The 12,898-nt window shown below is 54.9% G+C and overlaps 1 protein-coding gene across 1 annotated transcript in view; it reads left to right on the forward strand.

Moving 5' to 3' along the window:
- Window positions 1-2,268: 2,268 nt before the first annotated feature.
- LOC118222333 (low-density lipoprotein receptor class A domain-containing protein 4-like) overlaps window positions 2,269-12,898 on the forward strand; it is a 66,253-nt gene continuing 55,623 nt past the window's right edge. The window contains exon 1 of the mRNA XM_035407828.1: window positions 2,269-2,498. Within this exon, the coding sequence (XP_035263719.1) occupies window positions 2,459-2,498 (40 nt within the window). The 5' untranslated portion in view covers window positions 2,269-2,458. The remainder of the gene's footprint in view (window positions 2,499-12,898) is intronic.

The following is a 12,898-nucleotide window of genomic DNA, read 5'->3' on the forward strand; positions in this document are numbered from 1 at the left end:
GGACATGGAAGAGCAAACTTGAGGGAAATCTGTACGAGTGCAGAAGAATCTCTCTGCGCACCCCTACAATTCACACATGCATCTTAGAGTGGCTTCTTCCTTTTGGTACGTGTACGGCATGTTGAATTAATAACCACATATTTATAATTTTGAACAGTCGTGATCTTGATCTTTTGAAGTTTTGATGTTGATTCACTACTAAGCGAGAACCGGTGACCTCCTGCTTTGCCTTTAGGGAAGTCTCAGCCTTCAGAGATTTCACAGAACGTGGGCCCACACTTTTCATATCGGGAACCACAGCCAAGTTAAAATTATCATCGAACTAGTGTGTAGTTTGGATAAATATAGCCAGGCTGTCAAATGAGCCATACTCCAGTTTTCAGTCTCGAACCCGGACCACAGAGCCAACCAGATCTTGGAAACCGCGCTGGAAAATGCTAGCGCTTGCTAACCACAGGGATGGGTGTTGACTGTCAGCTTGTATAATGTTCGAAGTGTTTGACACGACTGCAAGGAATAGGCCAAGGTAGGGGGCACACAGAGGGTGGGGGAGAAGTCCTTAATCACGCTGAAAGATCTTCTGCCCAGTTTCTGCAGTGAACGGCGAAAAGACGGTCGATGCCCGATACGATTTGGCGCCGAAACGCTTTGGGGTTTTACTACAGCTGTTTGTGTCTCGTCTCCGTTCTGTCGTTGGGAAGGCCCTGAGTTTTACAGCTCCGGTCTGTAACCGATGGCGCTTCGAGTCCTTCATTTTAAATGCTGTGTAGTTATCACCGTTCTGCTGGTCAAGCGGTCCTCTCGTATCCGGGCAGACTACTAAAACGATCAGGGCCCGATCTCAAACTGATAACTCCACCGGTCTGGTCAATCTTCCCGCCCTGTTTTTCCTTGTTATGCGTGCTTGAACCGTGATTGAAATATTCCGTTCCTGCGTTTTACGGCAGAGCTGTTGTTTGCACAGGCTTAGAAGTGCCCCTTGTCGCCACTTTCATTTTTTGTTTCATTCCTGTTAGCATTACCAAACTGCACCTCGGTTTACTGCCATTTTGATTACATTTTTGTATTATTATTTTTTTGCCGGAGTAACCTGCTCGAGCGGAGTGTAATGCCCTTCTGACACGGAATTACCGGCGATTAAGAGACGTTTATGCTCCACGCATCGCAGACGCGAGATCCGGTGTAATTCTGCCTGTGTTGAAGCCGCTGCATATTCAGTTCGAGGGCTCTCGGAAAGCTTGCGTGTTTTTCTCTCTCCCCCCCGGTGTATAAGGGCCAGGAAAGAATAGCAAATAAAATCTGTCACGTCATTAGAATCTCGGGGCGGAGATGCGGACTGTTTGCTTTGTCTGCATTCTTGCCAAAGAATTCCTTCTGTGTTGTTCTGTCTTCTCTTTTTTTTCCCTTTTTTTTGTGCGATAGCATTTTTGACTAGCGCCGTACCGTCGGCTCCTTGGCTGAACGGGCACTTTTTTAAAAAATTCCCAGACAAACGCTGCTTTTGAAATGTAAATGAATTTTTTGATACCGGCCACCTCCAGCTCCCTGTGTCTTTAGACTTCAAAGCGCTTCCCTGTCATGTTTTTGCATCTTCGCACAAAAAAAGGGGGTTGGTTTGCAGCGTTTGGCTATTGAAAGTTCCCTTTAATGCAGTCCGTCAGGGCGAGGGACTGGGGTGTCCCCCCCCACCCTCCGCCCGTGAGGCTCTCGCCTGTGAATACCTTGTGAATACCTCCTGAAGGGCCCAGGGGGATCTCGAGAGACGGCGTCCCTTTGCCCGCGATTCCGCTTCTTCTTTTAAAAGATGTTTAGTTCAGTCGTTCATTCTCTCCCTCCTTCCTTTTCCCTCCCAGCTGCCCACGCCTGAGACGGACTTGCCGCCCCCTCGATCGAGACGCCGCGGAACCCGGGGAGTTCGGAGGAGAGACCGCACGGCGAGGGGAGGGCTTGGGTGAGCATGTCCGCGGGGGCCGCGCAGGAGGAGGAAGCGCGTTCCTGAGCGAGCGAGCGAGCGAGCGAGCGGACGGACGGACGGACGCCTCAGCCGCCGGGACTCTCCAGTTCGGCCATGGCCGGATGCCTCTGGCTGGGCGGATAACCGGAGCCCGCTCGCCCAGACCTTCCGAGCGCAAGCCGCTTTGACGTCCGGCCCAACCCCCCCGCCCCCCTCCCCCTTCCCCTCTCCCTCGACTCGCCCTCCCTCTCCCACCCCGTCCCCCCGCCCGTCCCGATCCGCCTAGCACCCCCCCCCCCCACCCCCCCGTCCCGGACTGTGTCCCCCCCCCCCAGCGGCTCAGTGGGAGAGCAGCCTGTGGCTTTTGGGAGGGGACCGCGGGGACGGTGACATGGACTCTGGAGGAGCGTAGGATGGAAAGGAGACGGCCGCCTGGCTCTCAGCTGCCCACACCCTCTCGGACTGGTTAACGTTGGGATCTCAGGCAGTGCCGGGGGGAACAGTATGCAGGAAGCTGGCTTTCCGGCCACCAATGCTTTCACAGGTAAGCGGGGACCCGGCGCGGGGGTGGTGTGTGTGTGTGTGTGTGTGTGTGTGTGTTATGTGGAGGATATGACCTCATTGCTTTTGTGACATCTTGTATTCTCATTACCTCCTGCTGGGCCAGCGGGAGGCTCATTCTTCCTTGGCGGTCAGTGTCCCCCCCTAAATAAAAAAAATAAATACACAAATACATAGGTACTTATATTTCTAAATTAGTTTAAGACAACATCCTTAAAGAGATTTAAATGTCAACTAGAGCCTAAAGCAGGGCTGTCCAACACTGTTCCTGGAGATCTACGGTCTTGTTGGTTTTCAGTTTAACCATAATTTTACCAATTAGCAGCTCAATGAGGTCTCTGGTTGTTGAATGAGCTGAGCTTTGTTAGGGTTGGAGTGAAAACCTACCGGTTGGTAGATCTCCAGGAGCAGGGTAGGGCAGCCCTGCCCTAAAGCTTGCCTCATGTTTTAAGTCTGAGCCAAAGTGTTGTTTTGCATGCGGCGTTGGGTTTGAATGCCAAATAAAATCGGGAGACTGAGATGAAAAGGCTTGGTAACCTGAGGAAATACAAATCCATACCGTTTTCCCAGGATGGGAATGCAATTTTGACCAAATCCATGCTCTTTTCCAGGGATAGGAATGTTCGAGTACAGTCAAGATGCAAAGTGCATGATGGGAGGATTGGCTGAGGGTTGGGTGGGGGAGGGGGGGGGGTTGAGGGGTTGCCTTGCTTCTTTAGAGCGTGACCTGTTGTGTTCCGTGACCAACGGTAATGTCACGTTAATTACGCGATCGTTTCTATAGCGCGCCTATGGGATTGCGTGAACAAATCTGCCTGCGACCGTCTCAAAATGTCGCCTGGCTGAACCTTCTAAAGAGCGGCGTGACTGTTCATTCATACCAGTTTTAATTTTGATGAACCGGGTAAAAAAGCAGGATCAGCCTGTCTGTGTCACGCCGTCTGCCTCTGGATGTCTGACCATCTGAGCAGCCTGTCTGTGTCACGCTGTCTGCCTCTGGATGTCTTACCATCTGAGCAGCCTGTCTGTGTCACGCTGTCTGCCTCTGGATGTCTTACCATCTGAGCAGCCTGTCTGTGTCACGCTGTCTGCCTCTGGATGTCTTACCATCTGAGCAGCCTGTCTGTGTCACGCTGTCTGCCTCTGGATGTCTTACCATCTGAGCAGCCTGTCTGTGTCACGCTGTCTGCCTCTGGATGTCTTACCATCTGAGCAGCCTGTCTGTGTCACGCTGTCTGCCTCTGGATGTCTTACCATCTGAGCAGCCTGTCTGTGTCACGCTGTCTGCCTCTGGATGTCTTACCATCTGAGCAGCCTGTCTGTGTCACGCTGTCTGCCTCTGGATGTCTTACCATCTGAGCAGCCTGTCTGTGTCACGCTGTCTGCCTCTGGATGTCTTACCATCTGAGCAGCCTGTCTGTGTCACGCTGTCTGCCTCTGGATGTCTTACCATCTGAGCAGCAGGATCAGCCTGTCTGTGTCACGCTGTCTGCCTCTGGATGTCTGACCATCTGAGCAGCCCGTCTGTGTCACGCTGTCTGCCTCTGGATGTCTTACCATCTGAGCAGCCTGTCTGTGTCACGCTGTCTGCCTCTGGATGTCTTACCATCTGAGCAGCCTGTCTGTGCCACGCTGTCTGCCTCTGGATGTCTTACCATCTGAGCAGCCTGTCTGTGTCACGCTGTCTGCCTCTGGATGTCTTACCATCTGAGCAGCCTGTCTGTGTCACGCTGTCTGCCTCTGGATGTCTGACCATCTGAGCAGCCTGTCTGTGTCACGCTGTCTGCCTCTGGATGTCTTACCATCTGAGCAGCCTGTCTGTGTCACGCTGTCTGCCTCTGGATGTCTTACCATCTGAGCAGCCTGTCTGTGTCACGCTGTCTGCCTCTGGATGTCTTACCATCTGAGCAGCCTGTCTGTGTCACGCTGTCTGCTTCTGGATGTCTTACCATCTGAGCAGCCTGTCTGTGTCACGCTGTCTGCCTCTGGATGTCTTACCATCTGAGCAGCCTGTCTGTGTCACGCTGTCTGCCTCTGGATGTCTTACCATCTGAGCAGCCTGTCTGTGTCACGCTGTCTGCCTCTGGATGTCTTACCATCTGAGCAGCCTGTCTGTGTCAGGCTGTCTGCCTCTGGATGTCTGACCATCTGAGCAGCCTGTCTGTGTCACGCTGTCTGCCTCTGGATGTCTTACCATCCGAGCAGCCTGTCTGTGTCACGCTGTCTGCCTCTGGATGTCTTACCATCTGAGCAGCCTGTCTGTGTCACGCTGTCTGCCTCTGGATGTCTTACCATCTGAGCAGCCTGTCTGTGTCACGCTGTCTGCCTCTGGATGTCTTACCATCTGAGCAGCCTGTCTGTGTCACGCTGTCTGCCTCTGGATGTCTTACCATCTGAGCAGCCTGTCTGTGTCACGCTGTCTGCCTCTGGATGTCTTACCATCTGAGCAGCCTGTCTGTGTCACGCTGTCTGCCTCTGGATGTCTTACCATCTGAGCAGCCTGTCTGTGTCACGCTGTCTGCCTCTGGATGTCTTACCATCTGAGCAGCCTGTCTGTGTCACGCTGTCTGCCTCTGGATGTCTTACCATCTGAGCAGCCTGTCTGTGTCACGCTGTCTGCCTCTGGATGTCTTACCATCTGAGCAGCCTGTCTGTGTCACGCTGTCTGCCTCTGGATGTCTTACCATCTGAGCAGCCTGTCTGTGTCACGCTGTCTGCCTCTGGATGTCTTACCATCTGAGCAGCCTGTCTGTGTCACGCTGTCTGCCTCTGGATGTCTTACCATCTGAGCAGCCTGCTTTGGAATCACCCGTTTCCACATGTCTTGTGCTTAATTCTCCCCCTGGGTGAACGCAGGACGATTGGTGCTTCAGAACGATTCTTCTTTTACCCATGGAGTGTAGCACAGTGGGTAAGGAACTGGACTTGTAACCGAAAGGTCGCAGGTTCGATTCCCAGGTAGAACACTGCCGTTGTACCCTTGAGCAAGGTACTTAACCAAAATTGCTTCAGTATATATCCAGCTGTATAAATGGATACAATGTAAAATGCTATGTAAAAAGTTGTGTAAGTCGCTCTGGATAAGAGCGTCTGCTAAATGCCTGTAATGTAATGTAATGTTACCCAGAATGCAGCGCAGCAGACCTTTGTGTTGCGCCGGAGGACGTCGAGCGAGACGGAGAGGGAGAGCGGCGCGGTCGGGGTCGCTGACGGGGCCCGGGGGGGGCCCAGGGGCCGGGGAAAGCCGGCCGCGGCGGGGTAAACAAACCTCCGAGCGGCCGATCGATGCGGGGCGAGGTTAAAGTGTGGTTCTGTTTACCGCCCGGGGGAGTTCACGTCGGGTGAGCCGCGCTCACCTTCGGAGGCCTCCCCGACCCCCGAGGCCCCGTCGCCGCCGCCGCCCGGCCCGTCGGGAGCAGGAGTTATGTCCCGCCCGCCGCCCGCCGCCCGCATCGATTCGTCCGTCAGGGTTCGGGCCAGCGGCCCCGTTAACCTCGCCCCGCGCCCAGCAGATTTACTGCCGATTGGCTGAAACCGCGCCGGGGAACGGAGCGGCGGGGAAAACTCGAAGAACTTCTGTGACCGCTGCCATTAAGGAGCCGGGGTAATGAATGAGCTCCTTGCTTGAGCTCGAGGTTTTCGGACTTTTTCCTGACCTTTTGGGGGGGGGGGGGGGGCGGTTATTTACGCCGAGGGCGATGGCCGTCCGGGTTTCGGCTGTTTCTGACAGGTGAGCAGTTGGCCGGCTCTGCGGGCTTATGGGATGGAGGGCAGGCTGCTCTCCTGGTCGGGGCGGGGAGGGGGGGGATGAGGGTGGGGAGGGCGGGGAGGGGGGGCGAGGGGGGAGGACAGGTTTGGACGGAGTCGTGGCTCTCACTCGGGGGGGGACGGAAGAGGCGACCTCAGCCAAGCTCTCGCGCCGCTGGCAGTTTCCCATCTTCCTCTCTTTTGGCGTCTCTCTCTCTCTCCGCCTCTCGGCTCTCGTTCTCTGCTTCCTGTCCCCCACCCCCTCTGCTCCCCCCACCCCGCCTCTGTCGCCATGATCTGTTTCCTTCTCTTTCTCCTGCTCCTTCCGTTCCCCCCCAACCACACACGCATGCGCACATGCACAGATACCACTCTCTCTCTCTCACACACACACACACACATGCACAAATGCACAAGTACATACATAGACACACACACACACACATACACAAATGTACAAGTAGACACATACACACACAAATGCACAAGTACACACACACACACATGCACTGCACTCCTTCTCACTTGTTTTATTTTGTCTCAGGTGTGGTCTCTGCTCCTTTCACCTCCCTCTTCATCTCCCCGTCTTTCTCTTTCTCTACCTCTCATTCTCTCCTCTCCTCCCTTTCTCTCTGCCCCCCCCCTCTCTCTCTCTCTCCCTCTCTTCCTCACTACAGTTCTCTCCCCTTGCTCTCTGATCCCCTGCCTGGAATGGAATGCAGTGAAACAGGAGGGAGGGAAAGGACTGCATACTAAACTAGAGGCCTGCGTGTTGTTATTGCATCTCTGCCCTCTCTCTCTCTCTCTCTCTCCATCTCTTTCCCTCCCTCGCTTCTGCTCTCTAATTCTCTCCCACTGTCTCTCTCTCTCACTCCATCTCAGTCTCTGCCCTTCTTTCCTCACCTCTCTGCCCCCCCCCCCCCCATCACTTTCTCATATTCTCCCCATCGCCATCAGTAATCACAGGTGATCACAGGAAGTGCTCACTGTTATGAGCCTCAAAATATAGGTGTAAGCAGCCAATGGCTGGGCCAGGTGCCAACGTGCATACAAGTACCAACACACATAACTGCAGGTAATGTCCTGGTGAAGTCAATTGTGAGTGATTTCAAATGAATGCACAGTTGGCTCTGATAATAATAGTAATAATTATAGCAACAGTAACAGTAATAATATGATTATTATTATTAGCAGTAGTAGTAGTAGTATCAAAACACCTGGGTGCTGCTTGCATCTGAAGTGTCCATAAAAGTATCAACAATCAACAATGACCCATCACTGGATCTGTACGTTTCTAAGAATACACAGAACATCACAATATTGTGACCGTTCTTCCGCAGTACAGAGAGAAATACGTCCTTACAACTGGAACAGAGTTTTACCATCCATGCTTGTGCTGTTGAATATCGAATGAATGAATGACCATGCATGTCTTCAACGTCTTTCAAAATTTCTGTTCTTTGTGTGCGTGTGTGTGCGTGCGTGTGTGTGTGTGTGTCCTGATGCAAAAATGGCATTTTCCTGTGTCTGACAGTGTGATGTGTGTGATAGAGGGTGACATTTTACTTTTGATTTCGGCTTGGCTTTCCTACTGTTTTCGCCTGCTTAATGTTCAGTAAGTGTACGAGAGCCAGCCGCCCAAATATAGAACTGCAAGTTCACCGTGACCTAAATAAATAGTCATTTCTGAACGCTTGATTATCACCGTTGGCTGAGTAAGTAAGACCAGTTAAATTGCTGTGGAATCCTATCTTGTCTTAAGACTCCTCTTGTGAGACAAACAGGGGAAATGAACTTGTTTTCAGCGCAAATATAGTATAAAGTGCTTCAGATTCATGCAGTTTGTACTCGTATGCACAAATGCATTAGTTCAGGAAGGCCCTTTATACAACTGTTTATACAACTCTTTAATTTATTACGTTTTTTTTTTTGTTTTGTTGACCGGATGTTGATTTTTCATCAGGTTTATGGAAATAAGCTGGGGCTACTTGCTCCGGAGGGGATTGTCTGAGTTTAGGGGATTAAGCTGACGCCCCTTTTCGCTGCGAACGACAGGCGGAATTAGCAGCCTCCGCTTAATGGGGACGGCGATGTGAGTAATTAATCTGAGGGGCTCTCGCTGCGGGGGGGGGGGGGGGGGGGGGTGAAACCTGAGTGCGGGGGTTTGTTTGTGCCGTAGTAAAGCCCGTCTCGACGGGGCTGCAGACCGGCGGTTGGGTCGGTGGAAACCGCGGCTTGCATTACAAGTCTCACCCGGGAGCCCTGCCAAAAGAAAGAGCAGCCGCGCGCGGCGCCGCCCGCAGAGCAGGGCGCCCGCGCGACCGGGCGCGCTCAGTCCGTCCCCGCCGTACCTCCTCTCCGCCACCAGGGCGGCGCTCTCCAGACCTCGCTGTCGCTCCCCTGATCCCTGCTCGGACTGCGAACCTCTCATCTCGTAAGCCTTGTAAGAGCTCTGGAGCAGCAGCCCACTTCTCACCAAAGTCAATTCGTTATTCGTTTCCTCCAGCGCAATTAAAAAAGAAATTATTATTCCACTTTTGAGTCTGTAGGTATGTACCTGAGACAGACTCGTTCCCTCCCCCCCCCTCAAGGTGCTACATAGGAAGTGATGTCACATATATGCAAGCTCACATGTGCAGACATGCATGCGCACTCGCATGTACACACTCGCGTGCACACATGCACACTCTCATGTGTATACATCCGCTGCTGTAGAAGGACCTGTCCCACAGGCATCCCTGCCTGACCAGCCTGCAGTACAGTGTGGCTTTGTCTCCACAACTCCCTAGTGGAGACATGGCCTGAAGGGTCTCCTTCTCTCTCTCCCTCCCTCTCTCTCCTTCTCTCTCTCGCCCTCTCTCTCTCTCTGTCTGCCCTTTCCCCTCTCAGTGTGTCGAATCTGCCACCTCAGCACAACTCAGACATGCTTAATTATCCCGGTTAAGCCATAGGAGGCCCGGAGCCAGGGAAGATGCCCCGATCCTTCAGCCTTCACAAATGCATCTGCAGCAGATTTACTGCCCTGTGATGTGGCACTGCAGATCTCCCTGTCTGACAGGGACAGGGACAGGGACAGGGACAGGGACAGGGACAGGGACAGGGACAGAGACAGAGACAGGGACAGAGACAGAGACAGAGACAGAGACAGAGACAGAGACAGAGGCAGAGGCAGAGGCAGAGGCAGAGGCAGAGGCAGAGGCAGAGGCAGAGGCAGAGGCAGAGGCAGAGGCAGAGGCAGAGGCAGAGGCAGAGGCAGAGGCAGAGGCAGAGGCAGAGGCAGAGGCAGAGGCAGAGGCAGAGGCAGAGGCAGAGGCAGAGGCAGAGGCAGAGGCAGAGGCAGAGGCAGAGGCAGAGGCAGAGGCAGAGGCAGAGGCAGAGGCAGAGGCGCTTCCCCATTCTGAAGGGCCCATTAAGCTGCAGACTTGGAACAGGAGGGGAGGGAGTCTAGCCCGAGCAGTGCTGTAGTCTAGCCTGAATCAGGTGGTAGTCTAGCCCGAGCAGTGGTGTAGTCTAGCCCGAGCCACGGCGTAGGCTAGCCTGAATCAGGTGGTAGTCTAGCCCGAGCAGTGGTGTAGTCTAGCCTGAATCAGGTGGTAGTCTAGCCCGAGCAGTGGTGTAGTCTAGCCCGAGCCACGGCGTAGTCTAGCCTGAATCAGGTGATAGTCTAGCCCGAGCAGTGCTGTAGTCTAGCCTGATTCAGGTGGTAGTCTAGCCCGAGCAGTGCTGTAGTCTAGCCTGATTCAGGTGGTAGTCTAGCCCGAGCCGCGGTGTAGTCTAGCCTGAATCAGGTGGTAGTCTAGCCCGAGCAGTGCTGTAGTCCAGCCTGATTCAGGTGGTAGTCTAGCCCGAGCAGTGCTGTAGTCTAGCCTGATTCAGGTGGTAGTCTAGCCCGAGCCGCGGTGTAGTCTAGCCTGAATCAGGTGGTAGTCTAGCCCGAGCCGTGCTGTAGTCTAGCCCGAGCTGCGGTGTAGTCTAGCCCGAGCAGTGCTGTAGTCTAGCCTGAATCAGGTGGTAGTCTAGCCCGAGCAGTGGTGTAGTCTAGCCCGAGCCACGGCGTAGGCTAGCCTGAATCAGGTGGTAGTCTAGCCCGAGCTGCGGTGTAGTCTAGCCTGAATCAGGTGGTAGTCTAGCCCGAGCAGTGGTGTAGTCTAGCCCGAGCCACGGCGTAGTCTAGCCTGAATCAGGTGGTAGTCTAGCCCGAGCAGTGCTGTAGTCTAGCCTGATTCAGGTGGTAGTCTAGCCCGAGCAGTGCTGTAGTCTAGCCTGATTCAGGTGGTAGTCTAGCCCGAGCCGCGGTGTAGTCTAGCCTGAATCAGGTGGTAGTCTAGCCCGAGCAGTGCTGTAGTCCAGCCTGATTCAGGTGGTAGTCTAGCCCGAGCAGTGCTGTAGTCTAGCCTGATTCAGGTGGTAGTCTAGCCCGAGCCGCGGTGTAGTCTAGCCTGAATCAGGTGGTAGTCTAGCCCGAGTCGTGCTGTAGTCTAGCCCGAGCTGCGGTGTAGTCTAGCCCGAGCAGTGCTGTAGTCTAGCCCGAGCAGTGCTGTAGTCTAGCCCGAGCAGTGCTGTAGCCTAGCCTGAATCAGGTGGTAGTCTAGCCCGAGCAGTGCTGTAGTCTAGCCTGAATCAGGTGGTAGTCTAGCCCGAGCTGCGGTGTAGTCTAGCCTGAATCATGTGGTAGTCTAGCCCGAGCCGCGCTGTAGTCTAGCCCGAGCTGCGCTGTAGTCTAGCCCGAGCCGCGCTGTAGTCTAGCCCGAGCCGCGCTGTAGTCTAGCCTGAATCAGGTGGTAGTCTAGCCCGAGCAGTGCTGTTGTCTAGCCCGAGCAGTGCTGTAGTCTAGCCCGAGCAGTGCTGTAGTCTAGCCCGAGCAGTGCTGTAGTCTAGCCCAAGCTGCGGTGTAGTCTAGCCCGAGCAGTGCTGTAGTCTAGCCCGAGCAGTGCTGTAGTCTAGCCTGAGCAGTGCTGTAGTCTAGCCTGAGCAGTGCTGTAGTCTAGCCCGAGCAGTGGTGTAGTCTAGCCCAAGCTGCGGTGTAGTCTAGCCCGAGCAGTGCTGTAGTCTAGCCCGAGCAGTGCTGTAGTCTAGCCCTAGCCGCGGTGTAGCCTAGCCCAAGCTGCGGTGTAGTCTAGCCCGAGCAGTGCTGTAGTCTAGCCCGAGCAGTGCTGTAGTCTAGCCCTAGCCGCGGTGTAGCCTAGCCTGATTCAGGTGGTTAATTGCCTGTCTGGGAGAGAGAGCCGCGCAGACGGAGCAGTCCTTGGGGACCCAGGCCAAGTGACCCCGGTGTAAGGTTCCGCCACATCTCCCATAATGCCTTTCAGTTTTCCAGTTTGCCCGAGGGGGGTTGGGGTGGGGAGGCTGGCGCTCCGGCGACATTCAATTACACGTTTGTAAGGGCGCTGAAAATCAAAGCCTTAATTTAATTGGTTGTAAGCATGCAGTCGGCAGCTGTCCCTCCTCGCCTCCCGATGTCCCGATAGCACCTATCAGGCCCCCCCGCCTCACCAGAGCATGAATAAACTCAAAAGCAGCAGCATCCGATGACACAGGCTTTCAGTCATTTGTTGTGGCTGTTTTGCAAAACATGCACAGTCAACACCCATGCTAAGCTGGAATAGCTCCACAATGGCAAGGCTTCCCAAACACCGCCCACTTCCCCTGAATTCATGTGACAGTTTCCTGGGAAAAAAATATCATGTTTCCCTCCCCGCACCCCCACCGGTCCGGCCCTCTCGCCTGCTCCCCCCCCCACCCCCCCCCCACCCCTCCCCTTCCCCGAAACGCCCCGTTTCTGCGGCACCGCCGCTCCAAGGTTACTCGCGCGGGCGTTTGCTGTGAACGCCTCGCAGGAAGTTGGCGCGCGCCGCAGGAAGTCGGTGCGCGCCGCAGGTCTCTCCGCCCGCGGCCGCGTCTGCACCTCCCTTCCTGCTGACTGAGGAGCGGTCTGCGGCGCTCCGGAGGGGGGCCGCCTCTTCGCCGCTTTGCGGCCTGTGGCTCTGTGGAAAGCCCACAGCCGCTCTGTGCTGGGGGGGGGGGGGGGGGAGGGGGGGAGCGAGCGGCGATTTGCAGAGAATGGTCACGCTGGCTTGTTCCTTGAATCGGATCCCTGTTCGTTGTTTTTTCCTCTTTCCTCGTCCCCCACCGCCCCTCCTCTCAGCACTGTCTAGACGAGCGAAGCAGAAGCTACCGCCGTCGAGAGGGGGGAGGGAGGAGGGGGGAGGGGGGAGGGAGGAGGGGGGGGAGGGGAAAGTCTGCTGTGTCATTAGGTAGGTCTGCTGGGTAGACGTCGGGCAGGTCTGAGCGCGAGGGGGGAGGGGCAGAGCCGCCGTGCTGAACTCCCTCCTGTCTTTTCAACCCTTCCTTCGCCGACCTTGGCGTAAAGTCCGGCTGAACAGCAAAGGCAGTCGGGCAAATAAGTATTTTTTTTTTTTTACGTCCATAACAAAATGCCGTTTCACGCACACGTGATTTACCGCGGGTGCTCGGCAGTGGAGAATAATGCCGAAGAACCAGAGAGTACAAGCGTACAGCTCCAGCACATTTATTAAAGTTAAAGCGGTGTTTCACCCGGTCGACGGTAGTCGTGCGTTTTACGTCCGTTGGAGTGTTACCCCAGGGCCTGCGGAAGTGGCCGCGTTTCCTCCTCGG

Source organism: Anguilla anguilla, chromosome 1 (genome assembly GCF_013347855.1).
Source record: "Anguilla anguilla isolate fAngAng1 chromosome 1, fAngAng1.pri, whole genome shotgun sequence".
NCBI lineage: Eukaryota > Metazoa > Chordata > Actinopteri > Anguilliformes > Anguillidae > Anguilla > Anguilla anguilla.